This window comes from Raphanus sativus, chromosome 6, assembly GCF_000801105.2.
Source record: "Raphanus sativus cultivar WK10039 chromosome 6, ASM80110v3, whole genome shotgun sequence".
Taxonomy (NCBI): Eukaryota; Viridiplantae; Streptophyta; class Magnoliopsida; order Brassicales; family Brassicaceae; genus Raphanus; species Raphanus sativus.
In genome coordinates, this window is record NC_079516.1 from 7,697,689 (window position 1) to 7,720,732 (window position 23,044).

General features: G+C 29.3%; 1 protein-coding gene and 1 long non-coding RNA gene across 2 annotated transcripts; one reads left to right on the forward strand and one right to left on the reverse strand.

Annotated features, from left to right (window-relative positions):
* Positions 1–12,679: 12,679 nt before the first annotated feature.
* Positions 12,680–17,939, reverse strand: LOC108829373 (isocitrate lyase). The gene is made up of 5 exons (XM_018603031.2): positions 17,783–17,939; positions 17,249–17,655; positions 14,466–15,068; positions 13,472–14,064; positions 12,680–13,051 (listed from the first exon to the last, which is right to left on the reverse strand). Exons 1-5 carry the CDS (start codon positions 17,810–17,812, stop codon positions 12,954–12,956), a joined length of 1,731 nt encoding a protein of 576 aa, XP_018458533.2. The 5' UTR covers positions 17,813–17,939; the 3' UTR covers positions 12,680–12,953.
* A 2,453-nt stretch (positions 17,940–20,392) lies between these two features.
* On the forward strand, positions 20,393–21,319 carry LOC130496349 (uncharacterized). The gene is made up of 4 exons (XR_008935452.1): positions 20,393–20,546; positions 20,644–20,712; positions 20,800–20,871; positions 20,959–21,319. It is a non-coding gene; the product is annotated as an uncharacterized LOC130496349 (long non-coding RNA).
* Positions 21,320–23,044: the final 1,725 nt, after the last annotated feature.

The window sequence follows — 23,044 nt, forward strand, 5'->3', positions numbered from 1 at the left end:
TATGCTACCATCTCATAAAGCTTATAAAAGAAACTTTGCGAAAATAAACACACGATTATCTATCTTTATAGAAAGTTTTGAGTTGTTATATATGTAGATCATACGTATACCTTATGGCAGATTATATGGATAAAATTCGTCTAATGTAGATATGATAAGATTATACGACTGAGACAATCCTCAAGGCGATTCGTGAAGCCCGCGAGCGGCTTGTTGCTCAGGAACCTCTTCCTACCCCGCCTCCACCATTTTCCCGCATCAACCAGGATCCCACCCTCGATTCAGATCGAACTTGCATGTATACTGACGCCGCGTGGAACTCATCGACGAAGTGTGCAGGCCTTGCGTGGATCATCGATGATGCAGGATCATCTCTCCCCCATTCAACGACGGCCTCTTCCGTGGCCTCGCCCCTCACAGCGGAAACCTTAGCGTTGAGAAACGCTATGACCTCTGCTCGGCGATTTGGGATCAACGCTCTTCGGATCTTTTCGGACTCCCAGGTGTTCATCAACCTTGTGAATTCTAGAGGAAGACATCTTAAGATCGCAGTTCTTCTCAACGACATCTACCATCTATCTACCTTATTCAATGTAATCGAGTTTAATTTTATCCATAGGAAGAATAATGTTAGAGCTGACCATATGGCCAAACAAGCTCTCCTCTTATTGTAAAACCTTTAGTTTGAAATCGAATGAATGCAGCTTTACAAAAAAAAAAAAAGATTATACGACTGAAATTAATATCTTTACACGAGTTGGTACAATTTCGCTTAAAAACTTTTAAAGTTCGGGGCCAAATGTTTATGGTTTTACATATCAATAAAAAACTGACCAAAGGTTTGACAAACAATATTATATGAACTGTTAGCCGTCCGAGCTCCAAACGTAATAAGCTAATAATATACATTCTACAGAGTAATTCATAACCAGATCAAGTTACATTATCCAAATATATATAATGTACACAGATCTCATAGGTCATATCATATGTGTGTATATATTCCTTAAGATAGTTAGAAAAGTGATAGACTTTCCTTTTTTCAATAAAAAGGTTTTAGCTTATACATATAGGTTACCGGAGCCGTTAATACTGGTTCTATTCTAAAGGTAGAGATACTAATTAAGTTAGAGTTTCTTCAACTATACATGAAAGAGATTAAGCAACCAACTCTTGTCTTTGATCCAAAAAGATTATGAGTTTCGGTTTAGAACTTTTTGAGTTAAAAAAATATTATATATACAGGTTAAAAGCATATGTATATTTTGAGGTCATTTCATTTTTTTTTTTGAATATATTTCGTGCCTCCGTTAGCCAAATTAACCCAAGTCCAAATTAATTCTTAACAATAAACTAATATTAAAAAAATTAAACTTAAAACAACATCCATCACAATATGATCTTATAAGATGAAGCGTCTAATCAAATTGGTTAAGATTAGACGTAATACTATATGCTGTGTAAAATGAATTTACATATTTAATTAGTTTGTCTCAATTTTAGTTGAGAAGTTCGTAGTTTTGCATATTAAAATTGGCATCGGTTAAGAGAACTAACCTCTTTCGGTTTTTCATCTAGTACAGCAAAACAATGTTCAATAATTTCCCAGCTCCTTAGCCTCCTGGTTCAAGATATGTGTTGCAAAATTGATTATACATCACTTAATTAGTTCAAGTATTATTAAAGGTAACCGATCATTATTTGAGGCTGTATGATTAATTAGAGATTCCCACACTTCTAAAAAAAGTATTTACAAACAAATATTGGATAAAACAACCTTAAAATTATATATAGATGTCAAATCAGATCCTTTGAGAATCTCATCGATGATTCATTGATTTCTTGTCTTAACTGATAAATTATTATGTTCGCCTTCGCCGATATGTGGCTTGCTTAATTCCATGAAAATTATATTAGAACAAACTTACCTTTTTAAGTGTATATATATATATGCGATCATGTATACATGTTTAGTGTGATTATATTAGAAGGATGCATGATTCTTAATATGTTTTGAATTTTCATTCAATAATATTTTGAATTCGCATCCCTTTTCAAGTTATCTAGAAGACCTAAGGAATCTGAAGAGAAGTTTTACATTTTCGGAAATTATTTATGTACCATAGATATAGAATAAAAAATGGACACTCTAACACATAGTGTAAAAAAAACAATCGTTTTTTTGTTGTTCACATGAATGTGAACTTTTCAATATGATTTTACGAGTCTATATTAGTCTGTAAAATGACCGATAAAAAAAAAACATTTTGAGAAGTTGCTTCTGGGACGCAATCTCCCTTGTCAATGACAATCATGTTGCATATTTGAAGACACGTTATTAGCTTGCCGGCTTCATGTTGAAAGATGCTCTTATTGCTATCTATAGGATTTTGATAGCACTAAACCCATATATAAAAAATTCCCAGTAATACTATATTCTCTTTTTTTTTTGTCAAGGGTAATACTATATTCTCTCTTCTCTGTTTTATAATATACTCTCTCCCCTTAGTTTGATAAATAGTAAAAAATGGTTAAAATGCATTTATGTTTGTATTAATTACACCTATTTAACCAAAAAAAAGATAAATAAATTTATTTATAAAAATTAATACATTTTACTATTAACATAAAACTGAAAGTAAATATAAATTGTATTAGAATTTTAAAATGACATTTTTGTGTAACAAAAAGAAAATGTTAAAGTGACACATTTTATGAAACCGATAGATAAGTAGTTTCAGCAGAACTTTTTTTCTTTTTCAAAATATAAATAATTTTTAATTTTCGATATGACTTTTATATTTATTAGATACTTTGAGACTAATTAAATTATATAAGTATCTTTTGTAAATACTTAAATTTATACATTAAATATAAATGTTTAAATAATTTTTTTTAGTGTTATTACATTTATCCAAAAGTAATTGCTATTTAAAATAGACAGAGTATAATTAATAATATCTGGCCTTATGTTGAATCAATGATGAGGACCGGTAACAATAACCAATCGTCATTGCAAAATCAACAATAACAGTTGATCTTTCCTAGTTATTTGATGATAATTGTGGAATTACCAGGACTATAATCATTGACCATCAATGATTATCCAATAGTAAAAACTGTGTTAGTTAGAGTTTGATTAGTTTTGCCGTTACCATCTGTAAGCAAAAGTAGTGTTTAGGGATGATAGCGCTTTTTGGCATTTTAAAATAATTAAAACAAATGATGTAAATTGTTTTATGTCGTTCCAAACTTCTCAGAATAAAAAATTGATTTCAAATATCGTTTGCAACCGCAAACAATTGCAAAAGGAAATTTTTTTTCACAAATATATATATATATACAAAATAAAAGTATTTATTGATTTTTTTAAAAAATTAAAATATATTTACATATAATATTAGTGTCTAAAATTATAGCAAATATTTATTGATTTATATATATAAATTTTAAAAATATATATTTGCTATAGTTTTTAGACATTAATATTATATATACATATATATATATATATAAATCCACAAAAGTAAAAATTAATACTATTATTTTATAAATATATTTTTATATTTATAATAATATGACTTTGATATTTTAATAAATATACAAAGTAATTTAAATTATTTTAAATTTATTATTTAGTCGTTGTTGTACTTGATAATTAATCAGTCATAAATATTACACAATTATATATTCTAACTGTTGTACCAGTCCTACAAATCAATCATCAATGCTTAAAATAGCAATTATCTATATCTGTAAACTTCCCCAACTGCCGTTTACACAAACACCCTTAGTAATTAGCCAATAATAATGGATGATCGTTAAAGGTTAGTCAATAATAATAACTGACAACTATAAGGATTTATCATCATTGGTAAATAAATAATGACTAGGATATGACCTGCGCTTTGCGCGGGGTGAAAAAAATAATGAATAGTTTTACGTAGATAATATTAATTTGTTAATTATTAATCTACATATATAGTATGCATGTGTAAAATATGATAAAAGTGAGAAAATGATAACACAAATATATGCATTAGAGGATACAAATAACAAACATCATGTCTTATGTTGAAAAGTTGAGGATCGACATATTGGAAAAAAAATAAGATTATAGTATGGATTTGTATTTGTTTCAAAATAAAAGAATCTATCTAAATTTTGGAATGGGCCTTTCACTTAAAACTTATAAGACATAATTATTTTCATAATATAAGTGCAGAATAATATTAAAAAACATAAATAAGACAATAAAACTCGATAATAATAAAACAGGAAAAGAGCGAAAAACAATTAAAAAAACATTAAAACATCAGAATCGCCGCTTAGTAAATTAAAATCCATTGTCTACAATCATATAAAGAGGAAAAACAAAGTTTAGTAGCATAAATATTTACATATTTAATTAAGAAACTAAGTGAATTAAATATAATACCTCTTCCTGAAAGCATAGATTTCTCCGTGACTTCCATATTGTCATTTTCATTGTAAAGATTTTAAGGTCGTAATTATGGAAACTTTTTGAACATATGTTACGTTTTAAAATCGATGCATCAAGAATGTTTCAGTTACGTTTTCATTTATATAGTTTTTGTTAAAAAATTTGAAAATTTGTTTTTGTTTCCAAAAAAATGTTACGTTTTTACTTTGCTTCGTGATGGGCATTTAAGATGTTTGTTAAAATATATGCATTATTAACATATCTTTCTTAATATTATTTTAATTATATGTTGGTCTCCTTCCTAAAATATCCATAATGTGTGTGTTTTTGTTTTGACTTTTTTCGTTTGATCTTTTAAAAAAAAACATATATAGAATGCATGTGTAAAATATGATAAAAGTGAGAAAATGATAACACGAATATATGCATTAGAGGATACAAATAACACACATCATGTCTTATGTTGAAAAGTTGAGGATCGACATATTGGAATAAAATAAGATTATAGTATGGATTTGTATTTGTTTCAAAATAAAAGAATCTATGTAAATTTTGGAATGTGTCTTTCACTTAAAACTTATAAGACATAATTATTTTCATAATATAAGTGTTTAATAATATTAAAAAAAAACATAAATAAGACAATAAAACTCGATAATAATAAAACAGCAAAAGAGCGCAAAACAATTAAAAAATATTAAAAATATCAGAATCGCCGCTTAGTAAAATTAAAATCCATTGTCTGCAATCCTATAAAGAGGAAAAACAAAGTTTAGTAGCATAAATAATTTTTTTTGAATTGAGTAGCATAAATATTTACTTATTTAATTAAGAAACTAAGTGAATTAAATATAATACCTCTTCCTCAAAGCATAGATTTTCCCGTGACTTCTATATTGCCATTTTCATTGTGAAGACTTTAAAGTCGTAGTTATGGAAACATTTTGAACATAGGTTACGTTTTAAAATCGACTCATCAAAAATGTTTCAGTTACGTTTTCATTTATATAGTTTTTGTTAAAAAATTTTGAAAAATTATTTTTGTTTCCAAAAAAATGTTACGTTTTTACTTTGCTTCGTGATGGGCGTTTAAGATGTTTGTTAAAATATATGCATTATAAAATATGCATTACTAACATAGCTTTCTCAATATTATTTCAATTATATGTTGGTCTCCTTCCTAAAACATTCATAATGTGTGTGTTTTTGTTTTGACTTTTTTCGTTTGATCTTTTTAAAAAAACATATATAGTATGCAGGTGTAAAATATGATAAAAGTGAGAAAAGGATAACACGAATATATGCATTAGAGGATACAAATAACAAACATCATGTCTTATGTTGAAAAGTTGAGGATCGACATATTAGAATAAAATAAGATTATAGTATGGGTTTGTATTTGTTTCAAAATAAAGAATCTATCTAAATTTTGGAATGGGTCTTTCACTTAAATCTTATAAGACATAATTATTTTCATAATATAAGTGCTGAATAATATTTTAAAAAAATAAGACAATAAAACTCGATAATAATAAAACAGCAAAAGAGCGAAAAACAATTAAAAAAACATTAAAAACATCAGAATCGCCGCTTAGTAAAATTAAAATCCATTGTCTGCAATCCTATAAAGAGAAAAAACAAAGTTGAGTAGCATAAATATTTACATATTTAATTAAGAAACTAAGTGAATTAAATATAATACCTCTTCCTGAAAGCATAGATTTCTCCGTGACTTCCATATTGCCAATTTCATTGTGAAGATTTTAAGGTCGTAATTATGGAAACATTTTGAACATATGTTACGTTTTAAAATCGATGCATCAAGAATGTTTCAGCTACGTTTTCATTTATATAGTTTTTGTTAAAAAAACTTGAAAAAAATGTTTTTGTTTCCAAAAAAATGTTATGTTTTTACTTTGCTTCGTGATGGACGTTTAAGATGTTTGTAAAATATATGCATTATAAAATATGCATTATTAACATAGCTTTGTTAATATTATTTCAATTATATGTTGGTCTCCTTCCTAAAACATCCATAATGTGTGTGTTTTTGTTTTGATTTTTTTCGTTTGATATTTTTAAAAAAAAATAAATAATACAATAGAAATATAATTGTTTATCCGGTTGAATTGTTTGGTTTTTTCAGAAATCCGTATTGTTTTTAAAAAGAAATCTACAGTTACGTACATTCCAAAGTTGTAGTTAAATCTTCTGGCCGACATGAAATCCGTGAGGCAATTGGCCGTTATTTATATCAATGATATGATATTAACTATAATTAAAATGTAATGAAAGATCATGATGTAAATATGTGACATACCAATGGCAAATGATGTAATTAGTCTAGTAAATTAAGGATTAATCAATATTAAGGCTGAGGAGAAATGTGAAGATGACACCTATGTAAAATGGCAACATGGTAATAATTTTACTCTTTTAAGGTTGTTCTTATTATTTGCTCCTCTATTAATAATAAGGGGATGGTCTGTAAGTTCTGAGTGTCATTGCAAAACAACTGTTTTGAGTAGCTCAAATTTTAAGCCAAAAAGATATTGCATATGCAGAAAATAGTAGTAGGTTTAGTGAAACCTGAACCTGCTCTATAAAGTGATGCTCTGATATTTTCCTATCGTATGCTTTTTATGAGTAGAAGCATGTGGTTTATGATATATCTTGTATAAACGGTGCCATTAAAGATTTTTTTTCAATTTTTTTTAGTTCCAATCTGATTACTGTATCTATATTACCTCTAATTTAAGTAATAAAATAACCGTTTGATGTAGAAAAAAAACATTTTTCTGTCACATTTTTAATCTTAAAAACAAAAACAAAAATTTAATTAGCATCTGATTTTTTGATATCTTTGTTTTATTGGTCTCTATTGAAAAGTATGTTGCATATTTGACGATAAGCCAAAGGTAATTACTCTACTGTTTCATTATAACAGATGGTTCCAATTTTTATGTTTTATATGTAAGATTGCAAAAATGTTGACATAACCGAAACAGAAAGCGATGTTAACGTTAATATAAAGCTTGAAAACGTTTAAGTAATCTTAATAATAGACGAATTTGTAGAGTTGAGATTTGATCATTTTCATTAACTCAATTAATCGTTTGTAATCTGTGACAGTTCTGTGCAATTTTTAATTTCATAATTACGATAAAACTGTTTGCAACACTAGAAATCGAATCTGTAAACTCTAATCTAATATACTCTCGAGACTTATTTAAGGAGACGACTAGAGTATTTGCTAGAAATTTTCTAATTGCGCAGATTTTGGTTCAGGGTAACAGAAATATTCCAAAATTTGAGGATAACATAAATATTCCAGTGATTATCTAGAATTATTTCGAAATTATCTTGAAACAATCTCAAATATTTAGATTTATCGAGATGAGATATTTAGACACAAACTGTTAGGATTTATCTTAACACGCATTATGCAAAAATCTTTGTAAGAGTTCTCTCCAAAAAATAACATTTTTTGTGGGTTAAACCTTGTTAAATGAGTGCCATATTTTTACTACAAGTTTTTTTTTGTTATAAACAATGTGAGATTTTTTACTTTTGCATTTCAATAAGTGAATCTTTTTTAGATCTCAAAAGACATTTTTTCATTTCTTTTTTTTGTAACTAACATTTTTTCATTTCTCTTCATATTTAATCAACAATTTTACTTAGCTCAAAGGATTGTATAAAATTTGGTTCTAACATTATGTAAAACATTAATTTTTCTCTCTTTTGTAACCATGAATAAAATAAACTAGGACTGGTTTTTAACATAAAAATAAAAGATTGATCGATCACAGCTAGTGATTATTACTGTTATATTCAATATATCATGAACTGAGGCTGAGGCAGATTCCATGGCATACACTCTAATAACACATTAGTATAGGGAATACGTTCTCCAATATTAATATGGTCATATGACAAGAAAAATAAGTTTACTATAAAACTGTATACTTGCCACCATTACAGTTTCATAAGTAAATATATATGTAACATGAGACTGGGATAAAATTGGGATCTATGAAGAAGTTACTACTTAGTGCTGACTTAGATGTATTTAAATATTTACATTCAAATTATTCTCAATGTAAGGTCAAAAATGAGAGCTGGATTCATCTTGCTCACTGTAACACAATGCATGAATCCTAATATAATTGGATAAACTAGATATCGATCCGTGCAACCGCGCAGTTTTTTGTTTTTATTTATTTTCATATAAACATTTTATTTTCACTTCTAAATTGATATATATTATAATATATATGAAGTGTGTATATCAAATTTTAAAAGAAAATAATTTCACAATATATTAGTTTTTCAGCGAAAAGATTGTTTCAAAATTTCACATGTATTTGTATCTTATTCTATTTATATTTTTGGATTATTATTTTTTTATTAAGCTCGTAAATATATGTAAAGATTGGTAAAATGTTGTTTTATTGTCATCTATAAAGATATTGTAACATTTTCCAAATTAGATAGTCAACAAAAATAAAACTTTTTAACTTCATAATATGGAGTAAATATTTAAATATTTTGTTTTTGTAAAAAAACAAACTATATAATCTAAAAATATTTTTCATTGGTTTAAGGTATAATAGATTAATCATTGTTAGAAAATGATGATTTTGTTATTTTGAAAAATAAACTATATAATTTTAAAAGTGAACTTCGACAAATATATAAATAACTAACTTATGAAAGTATACTATTACAACATTAAATGATATTTAATTAATTTAAACATCTATCTTATTAAAGTAAAAGTATCTTTTAGTTTTGTTTGGCAACATGAATTGCATAGTTAAAAAAATTTAAAAATATTGTTTTGAACACAAAGATAACATCTATCTTGGGCTTATAGAATTAAATTGTTACTATAGAATTAGACCATATTTGCTTTTATGAATCATTTTGATAACTAGAATATTTATTGGACCATTGTAATTATTAGTTGTTTATTATAGTTATTGGTATTTATAGTTTATATATAATACATAGGTAAAAATATATTTCTCTCAAACAAGATTTGTTGTCCATTAATACGATAGATATGTCATTATTAATTTAAAATTTACATTTTCTATATTATAGTTACAATATCAAATAAACTATAAAAATTAAAATGTTACTATAGAATTTGATCACATTAATTAATTTGCTATTATGATCTATTTTGATAACTAGATCATTTATTGGGACATTGTAATTATTGGTTGTTTATTATAGTTATTAGTATTTATAGTTTTATATAATACATAGGTAAAAATATATTTCTCTCAAACAAGATTCATTGTGCATTAATACTATAGATATGTCAGCATTAGTTTAAAAATTATATATTTCTATATTATGATTACAATATCAAATAAACAATGCAATATATATATACACTAAAGTATTAGTATTTTTCGTGTTACAAATACACTAAATATAATAACAATCATATGATAACAAAGAACATAAACCATACTTTATTACATCCAATAATTTCTAAATTGGTATAAGTTGATAATATTTTTATAAGTTAAAACAAACATCCGTCCAGTCAGGCGGATCAAGATCTATGCATCTTATTATACTATCTATAAATTCAATGGATCATCTATTGTTTAATTCAATTACTGTAACCTCAATAAAATTATTAATGATGTAATAATTCAATGTAATGAATACCCTTTAATATAATAGATAATAAATTATATAGAATTAAAATCAGAAATGCGATGAAAGGAAGGAATAAAACGCCTGATTACTGGCCGACGAATTTAGGTAGGATTACGATAGTCCAACATATGGGATCCACTGCTTCACAATTTAAAATGTAAAGTTGATTAATATCCCTAATCTTTTTAATTATGTTAGTTAATCCCATGTGCAAAGTGCCAACTCCTTGCTTTATTGCCAAAGCTTGATTCCGTTTACTTCCGACAGATTAAATTTTCTCCTATCCGGAAAATGAGTAATTTTTTTTTGAAAAAAAAAATGATTAATTTATTTCTCAGCTTTTTGAAATCAGTACATTTAATACCCAAACATTAAAAATGTTTAATCAAACCAAAATACTAAAATGTTTTTTAAATCTATAGAATAATGTGTTGGTGCACTAAATATGTACTATGATTCTTAAATAAAAATCTACATTTCTCCTTTTTTTTTTTTGTCGACAGCATTACAGGCTCATGTAGACTCTGTAAACTAAACTGGTTGCTCTGTATCCATATGGACAGTAAATAAAATTACATATCTCCTCTATCGTTTTTGCGTAATGCTATATTATTGAAATAAATTAAATTATTACATTACATAGATAATGAAAATTTAGATTTTGTCTTATATGTTATATGTTGAACTTTTTGAAATGACTATAAATTACAAAATTATTAAAAGTCCTACACTGAAAATTTGTGATCAATGGATTAAACATTTTGTTACAATAAGATACAACTAATCATAAAACCATATGAGTAAAAAATCTCATTTAATAGATATAATATATATATATAATATCATATAAAATCATAATTTTTTTTATTTAAAAATTTGAAGTGAAATAAGTATTGAGAATTTATATTTTAATTTCCAAATTTGCATTTAATTTCACCAATGTTTATAAATTATTAAACGTATGTGGTTAAAAATGTTTACTAAAAATTACAAATGATCATAAAATAATATGATTAGGACATTTCATTTAATAGATAGCAATATTAAAATATACTATATATTAGCTAAGTTCATTTAAATTTAATTATATACCATACAAAATAGAGAAAAGTTATTGTTTAAATTTATTTATTATAAAAATGATTGTAAATAAATAAAAGTGATTGCTTGATTTATGTATTTGTGTCAATTTAATTATATTTATAACAGTTAATAATGTAGTTTTTAATTATTTAATATATATATATATATATATATTTATTATTCTGTTTCATTATATGTAAAAAGTATAACAAATATTAATACGTAAAAATAAATTTATAATTGAAATGTTCATTCTTAAACTAGTTGTTTAGATATTAATGAAGACTTTGGTGCATCCAAAAAATAAAGACTCAAAAAGTAACTTTTTGCTGATTATTTAACAATTAATTTTGAAAATTATAAATTTAGAAAGTCAACTGTAACTTGAAAAATTATCATGCTCAGACGATAGTTGAATTCTGATCGCATATTTAAATGTCTGTTTTGTGACTTTTATCATGATTCTAGAGTGAAAACTGTTTCATTTTGGGCTTTCTAGATCAAAGAGTCTTCTTCAAATAAAGTGAGTGATATACTTCGGCTACATTTTATTTGCATTAAGAATTGTAGCTCATGTTTTTATCAAGAAAATACTACAAGCAAAGAAGGCAAGAAGCATTATTCAAAAATATAACAATAAACACAAACTATCAGTCCGTAGAAATCCCAATATACTCTCCTCTGTGTTTAACGTTTCCAAAAGCATATTCGTATGAACATTGTTTTGGCCCATAATTCTTAACTCAACTATATGGCCTATTAGTTAATATGACCCATATTTGTTTTCAGAGCCGGGATGTCTGGATTGGTATTGTGGCTAGACATTGTGGTAACTAGACTTATCCGATTTGGCCCAAAAATTTGGTAATTTTCTCGTGCTGCGACATTCTCATCTAGTTCTCCAGCGAAATTGAATAGCAAATACAGCAAGAAAATCACATTTTTAATTGTTAGAAATTTCGGGCCAAAACCAATAATATATTTATACAGTAACAAGAGCCGGTTGTTAATTCCATTCCCGTAGTTGTTGAGAATTGAATCTGACCCGTCCATCTTTATAACAAAAAGGTTTACCAATAGAAATAACAGCTCCAGATAATAAAAAAGACCATTACGTAATCAAATCCAAAACATCAACTTTTATACATAGAAGCAACCCTCATTAAAACTTTTTTTTTTTTGTAAAGTAACCCTCATAAAATGTTACCCCGAAAATTTTAATCTAATCATGAGCATCTTTATCGTCGGTTTAAAAAAATATTATAATAGAAGGCTGATTCACATTTGAGATATTATAGTATTTTTACTATTTTATGATATATTCTTTACCAAGTGATTCATAATGTTCTCCGCTACTAGTCAACTTCATCTTTATGTAAAAATCTAAAAAATTGGTATGATCAATTTAACAGTTTACAAAAAAATATGTGATTCATAATGAACAATCATTTTTTTGTAAAACATAAGAACTCAAATATATAGTAAATTTTTATTGAAATATAATATTAAACTGAAAAAAAATTGAAACCGTAACGGCTGAAAATGATCTAACGTACGTAGAAAAAAAACACAATAACAAAGATATAATTCTACCTGTTTTTTCCTTTTTATTGTTTTTTTTTATTTTCTTCTTTTTTATTTTAACTTGGTTGTCCAAGGGATATACTAAAAGATAGTGTTGTTTCCATGTTTTCTGCGAAGATACCGAACAGCTTTGGCGGCAACGCTGCAATGAACGTCTGTCTTACATTCTCGACTTGGCGACCACAAGGCTAGTTCCTTCGCCCATTCCGTCAGCTCCCGGCCTCGTCCAGCTCTCTTTGAACTGCTCCTCAGTAACACCTATATGCCAAAAGACATCGTTTTAAGAGGGGGGAGGGGTACATAAAAAATAGTACAGTTGGATACCATATTGGAGCGAGCGAACGTAACTGCAAAAATTTATAGTATATATATGTAAAATGCAGAATGTTTTACTACTTACGGCATATTACAATAAAAAAAAGACTAGAATAGTCTCGACCAGTCGGACAAATCTTCAACAAATAAACCATTGTGGTTATTTGATATAAAAATTCGACGTATAAACTTCTTTTCATTGTTCTAATAAGTGGAAGATCTTAAGACTATCAATATCTGAATTTCAGAATTCTTATCTCACATGTAAATTCTGCAAAAACTGCATGAATGTAAATACTAACACGTTCTAATTTCACTAGTGCTATTGTGTGTGTATGCAAAATAACACAAAAGTAAGTTTACCTTTGCCCATGGCTGCAGTGGAGGAGATTCCACCTTGGACGGTCTTAAGATAACGATCATAATAATTAGCACCTGACCATTTCTGATGAGCCAATGTGTCAACCCCATTGCTCCTCTCTTCTCTCTGTATCCTCTCGACATAAGCCAGCATCCCTCTCCTCGCGTAATCCTTTGCAAAAGTATCAACCACAAGAGCATCCGCATGGAAACCCGCAAGGGTTATGAACTGCCAGCAATAACCGAGCCTAGCGATCCGCGGAATGAACTCCATCATCTGCTGATCCGTCATACCAGAAGCATCCCAGTTGAATGACGGCGAGAGGTTGTAGGCAAGCATGACCTCTGGTGTCTTGGACTTGACTCCTTCCGCGAATTGGGTGCATTCTTTGAGGTCCGGGCTTGCGGTTTCCATCCAGATGAGGTCAGCAATCTGTGCAAAGGCCCAGCCACGGACCACTGCTGCTGTGACCGAGCCTTGGAACCGGTAGAATCCTTCTCTGGTCCTGGGCAAGTCCCAGTCCCAGAAAAGATCCGTCACACCGAGTTTTGCTGCTAATTCCCGGCCTTGTTCATTTGAAAGGCAGTTCTCATACCTGTTATTCCAGCAGGTTATATACATTATAGATAAGATCAGAAAATACTGATAAATATTTTATTTAACATACTTAGGATTATAATTTACAAACTTGATAAGAATATTATTTGAAAATAATCTTATAATTAGTGCTAAAATATAAAATAACTCTTTTAAAATAATTCGTTGCAACTAGCACAACAAATGTTTGTTACATCTTACCAAGATTTTGTATAAAAGATGAATATGGTACCGCTTTTATAACTGTTTAATTATCATATAACTTAAACCCTATAAAACCAAAATTGAAATTTGGGTAGTTAAGAAAGAAATAATTGATTTTTGATAAGTTTTTCTAACTAACAATACTTAACCAAGTATATATGATAATTTCGGACAATGTAAGTACTTTTCCATTACCTTGCATGGTTAAGCCACTCGTTCACCATCCGGCTCTTCTCACTCTCATTGAGGTTCATGCGGTTGAGAGCCTCCACGACAGCGTCCGAGAAAGTCATGAGACGGGCAGAGCTAAGCCATTGATCCTCAATGGCTTGCAACGCTGGACCGTTTTTGCCTACAGTCATTCCCTCGGCTAGAAGCGAGGACAAACTCTTGCCTCTAAGGCTCGGATTGGTGACACCGAGGATGAATTGATGGTCTCTCGAGTCAATGTTCGACTGGATCAAAGTAGCAGCCACCGCGTCAGTTCTAGCGACTAGAACGGTCTCTGTTCCCATCACATCGAACTGGAGCCGAGCCGCAACAAGGCGGTTGATGTGTTCACTGACTGCCACGAGGACCTTTCCGGCCATGTGGCCACACTTCTTAGTGACGGAGGACTGGTCCTCGATGTGGACCCCAGCGGCGCCTCTCTCGACGAATAGCTTGCAGAGTTTGACGGTGGCGGTGGTGCCACCGAAGCCGGTGTCTCCGTCGGCGATGATGGGCTTCAGGTAGTCCACGAAGGGAGTTTTTGTTCTTTCTTCTCTGCTCATGCTCATTCTCGCCTCCCTCTGCTTTCTGAGAGAGAAAAATGGTTGTTATTAGATAATTTAAGAGTTATTATTCCAGATTTCTAGTGTTAACAAAATGTATAAAACACAATTAAAGTATCTCACGTAATTCATGATTGGTGTTAATGGTCTAAAAATGTAGGAGATTAAAACCTGATGCATGCAACATTACAAACTTAACTATGGAAATTTCTCATAATATCTATGATTGATTTAGCTAATGGTCTCTAAATAAAATATTATTCCAGATTTCTAGATAACTAAGAGTTATTTATTCCAGATTTCTAGTGTAAGAACAAAACTTATAAAACATGATTAAAGTGTCTCACGTAATCCATGATTAGTGTTAATAGTCTAAAGTTGTAGGAGACTAAACCTGATTCATGCAACATTACAAACTTGGCGATGGATATTTCTCACATTATCTATTCTTGATTTAGTTAATGGTCTCTAAATATAATATTTGGAGCCTTAATAATCGGATTGGTAAAATAATAATACTAATAATCTATCATATTTTTCGGAGAATTCACGGTGGGAAGTTTGTCTTAGTTTAGAACGTGTAGAAACGACAGATTGACAGACTATCAAATTATCTGAAGACGTGGCAACGGAAAACTTCGAACGAAGCAGTTTCATGATCGACAACACAGATAACAGCCATAAAAGATAATTTCTTTACTTTTTTTGACACGAGGTACTCGCGACCATAGTTTCACACTGTATTAAACCCAAAAAATAAATTGTTCGCTTAGTTCAGAAGTCAGAACTTAATACTTCCATAGCATGCAGCCAACATCAATGTACGTTCTAGTAACAATATAAAACTAGGTTTTAACTCGCGCTTTCGGATATTATTTTTCACTTTTATAAAATATATTATTTGTTTGTAATTATTGAATGTTTTTATTTTATAAAACCTTTTTTATAATAAATTCGATACATAGAATGTCTCTGATAAACTGTGTATTTCTCTGATTTTGTTTTATTATTTTTCCAATTAACATATTTATCTAGCTCTTGTTGTTAAAATAAATGATTTTAGAACGCAACTGTACAATACTTTTACATTGATATTTTGTTTAAACAATGTGACATATTTATATATTAATTAAGATAGAAATACCTGAACGGATTTAACAGAACCGGAAACAAACCGGAATGGATACCTGAACGCCTAGCCCTAGTCACTATTATTATATTATGTATCATATATATGTCATCATATAATTAATTGTATTGGTTCATCATATAAATAACATATAATTAATAGTATTTTATATGTATCATCTTATAAATAATCACATATATCTATATTATTAAAGTTTAATGTTAAATATAAAAACCACAATTTAGGTTGGTATATGAAATTAATCTTTTTTGTATTTTTCTTATATTTATTAAAAACATTTTTTAATAATGGTTATTGGAAAATATTTTAGTAAAAATAAAATTTTGAATATATGCATATTTTAAATTAATTTTTGATATAAATCAACTTTAAATTATTATTTTGATTTGAAATATGTATATAAATTTAAATTTGTTTTATGATTATTTTAGACAAAACAATGTTTTTAGGTAATTAGATTAGTCCATTTTGTATATTTTAAAACTGATATACTTTTATCCATGTTTCAAAATTTTAATTTTTTGCAGTAGTTTTCTATGAATTATTATTAATTTTATGTTATTTTTTTTTTGAAAATTGAACTCTTGAAATTTTTATATTTGACTAAACTAAATAAGATAATAATACTGTTTTTAAAAATTGTTTTATATAATATACTATTTATATTTATTTTAGTTTGGGTTTTTATTTTTACCATAAAGAATTGTAAATATAGTAACATAATTGTAAATAAAAAAATATATAGAAAGAAGGTTGTTTAATTTATTGTAAAAACAGTGGCTAAAATTTTAAATAAAAATAAGTATTAAATATGTTATTCATATTTCTAAACAATTCTCATTTGTTATTAATTTATTGAAAATACAATGGCTAAATGTGTAAATAAAAGAAAGTACATATCTCTACTATCCATGTTTCCAAACATATCTCATTTATTCTATTATTCATGTTTTCAAACATATTTCATTTATTCTACTATCCTTGTTTCCAAACATTTTCAACTTTAATAATATAGATAAAATAGCCAACTTGTAACTCCAATTTAGTAGTTTTACCTGTCATGGTATTGCTGAGCAAAGAAGAGATGTTCGACTTTGTTAGGAACGGTATCGTAAGGGTAGTCAGCAAGATCCGGACCAGGCTCGTTAGTTGAGGTGTGAGTAGACGAGCACTGCCAACCAGAGACATAAATGGTATCCAAATGTTTAGCCATCATAGTCACCTGAACAGGGTCCAGCGCACCGAACGTGCGAGACGCCGTACCGTTGGCTTGGTGACTCTTGAGCGTTCTCCACAGCTTCTTAGCCATCTCGTTCGAAGCATAACCTTGCTTGAGATGGCCACGTAGAGCCACCACGTCACGGGCCGTGTAAGGACGCCTTGTAAGCTTGAACCTCTCTGAGCTCCACCAAGTCTCCACTTCCGCAACTTCCGCCTCGAATCTGCCTTCTTCTTCCATAATCTAATTTATCATTCGAATATTAAACGATAATTAGTAGTGACTTGGTCTATGTTGTAACCAACATAATTAAATAACTAAAAAGAGATTAATGGAACACTGATGAAATGATTTAATGTTGTAGCTGTACCATAGAGGGGACAGAGAAAGATGCAGCCATGACTTCAACTTTTATGAATTGGAGATTTTGCTTTGTAAGGACTTATGAAACTAGAGAAGGTTCAAACATGTTGCCTTCGTGTCTCTCTTCCCCTTATATACTAATTTCTTGATAAGTTATTATTTTATGAGAATATAAAAACATATATTAATTTTGAAATAAAATATATAAACTATATTTTTGCAAACAAAAAGTATTTAAACATATTTTACTGAAAATTACTTGTGTTGATATATATATATATACATTTTTTCCTTAGTTGGCCTTAGGCCTTTTTTCTCTTCAAACTCGGATAACTGTGATTGATACGTACGAGAGAACTAGGGAAAAAAAAAATTATTTAAATCATTCACTTTTTAGTTTGGTTGAACAAATCATCAACTTTTCGATATATTAAAAAAAGATTTATTGATAAATCATTTTAATCACAAATTTTTATTGACATTATCATTTTCGACATATCGTTAGTTAACAATTATAGTTTACTGACCATAGCTTTAAAATGGCTTTTAAAATTAATGTCTTTTTGGCAAAAAAATAAATTAATCTTTTTTCAAAAATGTTGAATTTTTAAATATTTAAAATATACTTTTAATGACTATAACACTAATAATAAACTTATAAATAAAAATTAATAGAAAACAAAAATATAAAGTTTTTCATTTTCTCAAAGTAAAAATTTCTATTGTTTTTATTTGTATTCTAAAATAATTAGTTAACATATCACTAATTGAGTATTTAGTTATAAAATGAATATGAAATTTTTTTAATAATTATTTAATTTCTTAATATTCTTATATAATTTTATTGGACTGTGTTATATAATTTTACCGTCAAACATTTTTTCAGTGAAATTTTAATTCTTCTTTTTATTCTCAATCGAAAGAGTTATCCAAAACAAAATTTTATAATTTTTATAAATGGGTTACAAGATTATTTTTGCATTTTAATGAAAAAAGAGTTTCACCGAAAATTGTTAAGATCCAAATGTTGCTACATCAATAAAATCATGAAGAATATATAAAACATTAATTTTTTTTCTTTTAAAATTCAAACATATATTTATATTTTACAAACAAATAAAAATTATAAACCATAATTCAATTAGAACAATATGAAGAGTTAAAATGACATAATTATCATAAATAATTATAAACTTCTTATAATTATTTAATAAATAATTAATAAACTAGTGAGATGTTAACTAACTATTTTAGAATATAAATGAAAATTATTAAAATTTTAGTTTAAGAAAATAATGAAAATTTATATTTTTGTTTGCTCAATATTTGTATTTATAAAATTTACAGTTGCTAAATAATTTATTCTAAAAGTTAAATTCCATTTTTTTGAAAAAAAAATTGTTGGTTTCTATTTTTGTCAAAAAATTCATCAACTTTAAAAGCCATAGAATACTGTTAGTCAACTATAACGGTTTATTAACGATATGACTAAAATTATATGGTCCACGAAAGCTTATGATTAAAATGGCTAGTCAACAAAAATTAAATGTTTTTCGATTTACCAAAAAATTGATATTTTATTTTAACCAAATTTGAAAGTTGATGATTTAAATGATAATTTTTCCCAGAACTATGGCAGAAGAACTACATTCTCATTTCACATAATTTATCGTCTGTCTTCAGATTTAATTCTAGAAAAATAAATTCGATGTGCATTGGTGCGAACAACTAAGGGCTGCCGGCTGCAGAAAGATTTATGATACGGTTTCTAATGAACACAGCCAGATATATGTCCTGGTCCATGTAAGTATGCATGGCGTGAGATCGTCTTGACATATAATTAGTCAGTTACGTAAGACCACCCACAACGGTGATCCTTGTGGAATCCTTAGCAGCTATCTATACTATTAATGAAATATAATAATATTATTTTGGCTAAAATAACTATGGATCAATCCTTAGAGAAGGGTTGGAAGGATTGGGTCCTTAGTACACCTGTCATTAATCTAAGCTTCAACTTCCTCCCTCGCTTTATCTAAATCTCTCCTCCCTCGCGCCATATCGATCTCGACGGAGAAGCCAAGGAAAAATAATTAGAGAGAAGAAAAATCTGGGAAATTAGAAGAACACAGTCAGAAGAGAAGAGCTCAACGAAACAAAGGCCGCAGCCGCAAGAAAACAGAATTGAGTTTTCTGATCTTTATCAACCGACCAAAAACAACAGACTTTATTAACCAATTTTGCTTGTCAAAGAAACAAAAGTCAATTGAATCAAACCATCTCCTCTCTCTCATATTCTTTGTCGGGTTTGGTTATATAATTGGAGAAGCATCAAACCATCAACTAATTAGACATTCAATTCGCACGGGCTTAGCTTTGCTTCATAATGAAACGAGGATTCTCACAATCTCCTTCTACCACTACTCCTCCTCCTTCATCCAGATTCAAATCCAACCCTCAAGGTTCGAATCGATTTCTCTTGCAAGGTATTTCGGTATTAGCTCTGTAACTTGTTTTTAGTTTCTGTTTTACTGTCTTGTTTCTGTTTTAGTACTTTTGGAATCATTTGCTTAATAATTGAAAAGCTTAAAGTCAGATTCTTTTGTTGGGTTTGAGGACATACATGAGGAGGTGATTCAGAGTATGATGAAGAGGAGAGCACAAAGAAGTTTGCGAGGAAAGTAGCTGATCATTATAGTCGAAGAACAAACCAAACTCTGGAAGACAGAGAAGCTAGTCCCATCATTCATCTGAAGAAACTCAACAATTGGGTTTGATCACTCATTCACTCTTTATCATCTCTTAGACATTGTTATTTCAATGATATATTGATTTCGTTATTCTTTGCAAAAAAAAACAAAAAAACAGATTAAAAGTGTGTTGATCCAGCTTTATGCTCGTCCTGACGACGCTGTTCTAGACCTCGCATGTGGGAAGGTTCCTTCTTTGTCTTACAAACATTCTTAAATTGTTTCTTGTTTCTCAGTACTGTGTCTAATGTATTGCGTGTGTGTCTACTACCAGGGTGGTGATTTGATCACGTTGGACAAGGCAAGGATCGGTTACTATGTTGGAATCGATATAGCCGAAGGATCGGTATGTGTTCTCTGTTATCCTAACTTTTTTTCTTCGTCTTCTATATATGTGGTGTAATGTAATGATTTTATGTGTGACAAATTGAAGATTGTCGAATGCGTTATAATGGTGACGCAGACCATCACCAACGTCGTATGAAGTTCAGCTTCCCCTCCCGTTTATTATGTGGGGACTGTTTTGAAGTAAGTTCCTAGAGTAGTTTCAAACACACAAGTTCTTGTCTTGATACTTGTGTGTTTAAAACTACCAATGTTGTGGTGGCTGACAAGTTTGCTGCTGATGCCAACAACAAGGTCTGTCTCTCATTGCTTTTAGAAATGTCCTAAATTCTTGGTTAATGGTTGATAGAAGAAAACTGAAAGGATTTCAATTTTTTTTTTAAAAAAAAAATTTTTATTCTAAGGATTCTAAATTAGGGTACACCATTGTAGACACTTTTTTACAATGAATCCTTAACTATTTAAACAAAAAATCAAAAAAAAAAAAATTAATAAAAAATGGCCAAGGATTCCACAATGGAATCCACCATTGTGGATGCTCTAATAGTCCTAGACTTCATCCGAGAATATATATATATATTTTTTTTTTTTTTTTTTCATCCGAGAATATATTTGTAGGCAATGTGGGTGTTACTAAGGTATTAGAATTTTAAAACGACATAAAAGAGTTTGAGTCTCTCTCTAAAAAACACTCTAAACTCTCTCTAACCTAATCCGGTGAATTTCGTGCCTCCGGCCGGCAGAGTGGGCATCCTTTGCCACCGCCGGTCTGGTTTATGTTTTTTCTTTTTTCTTTTCTGTTGTGTTCGTTTTCGTGTCGTTTAATAGTATATATTTCTGACTCCGGGGCCGAGGGATTCCTATCGATCCGCCGTAGCTGGCTTTTATCTCCGGAGAGTGGAGGTTTGTTCTACCTCCCGCCGCCGGCTTGTGGTTGGGGTCTGTTTGTGAGGGAACCGTGGTACGGTTTGGAGTTTTCTCGTCTTCGGAATTGGTTGGGTTTGATTGAAATAGATGAGATTGCGTACACGCTAAAGCTTTCTGATGATCGGGCCAAGGTTTGAAGACGGAGAAGTTTTTTCGGTGGGAAAGTCGACAGAGGCGTCTATAGCTCGGGAAGAGATCTCGAAACAGTTTCGATGGATGCTCTCCGTTCAAACGAGCTCAGACGCAGAAGAAGTGTGGTGGAGATTCCGGTATGCTCCGGCGAATCGTTGGCGTCGGTGGTGACTTCCGGTGGTGGATCAGTGCGGCGACGGTCAAACAAAAAAGGGCGACGCGTGTTTCCTCAGAGGTGAGGAGTGCACACGTGTTCGTGATGTTTCGACGCGTGGACTGCTTTCAGTTGGGTTTCGTTGAAGGGCGTAAGGCCCAGTTCGTGTTTTTCGTATGTCCAGTTCAGTTGGGTTTCGTTGAAGGGCGTAAGGCCCAGTTCGTATTTCTCTCTCATGATGCTGCAGTTTTTTGTGTGAATGCGCAATGAATGTAATATGGGCTTCATCCTCGTACTGTCAGGTTCTGGGCCTTTATATTATAATAAAATATACTTTCGTGGAAAAAAAAATGTGGGTGTTATTAAGAAAACAAGAATTCCTTACGGTCTTCGAGATACTACTATACGTGTAGAGTTCTTCCAAACGTGTCGTCGTACAGATCTCACACGTTTGATCAATAAACTTGCATAATGTAGATCGTCTGTAGCATAATGTTTGCAACTATTGTCTATTGATAGCCATTACCCGATGACATGAGCAATTGCGTTATAGGCTTATATATAAATAATAAATCACTAAATATCAATAGTTTTGGAAAAAACTATACATTTTTTTACTATACATTTAACTTGTCATATATACGTATTTATCATACACTCATTGCGCATTCACACAAAAAACTGCAGCATCATGAGAGAGAAATAATTTTACCGCAAACGACAAATTTCATTAATAAAATTTAGAGATTTCAAAATCAGTATTCAAATTTTTTTTTTTGTAACTATATATTCAAAAAAATTCGAAAACGAATTATTACATAAACAAATATATACGTCATATAATGAAAAAGTACAACAAAAAAAAAGACCATATTTCCCGAAGAGTAATCATACAAACTAACAAAACATTCTATTCGTTATTTCCTTTTCATGTATTTGACACTTCTACGATGCAAATTTT

Excerpts from the sequence above, each read along its gene's own strand:
- LOC108829373 (XM_018603031.2), bottom strand. The coding sequence starts at position 17,812 with ATGGCTGCATCTTTCTCTGTCCCCTCTATG. Across the intron at positions 15,069-17,248 it reads GCTCAGCAATACCATGACAG|AAAGCAGAGGGAGGCGAGAA; the intron begins GTAAAACTACTA and ends TTTCTCTCTCAG. Across the intron at positions 13,052-13,471 it reads CACTGCAGCCATGGGCAAAG|GTGTTACTGAGGAGCAGTTC; the intron begins GTAAACTTACTT and ends TTTGGCATATAG.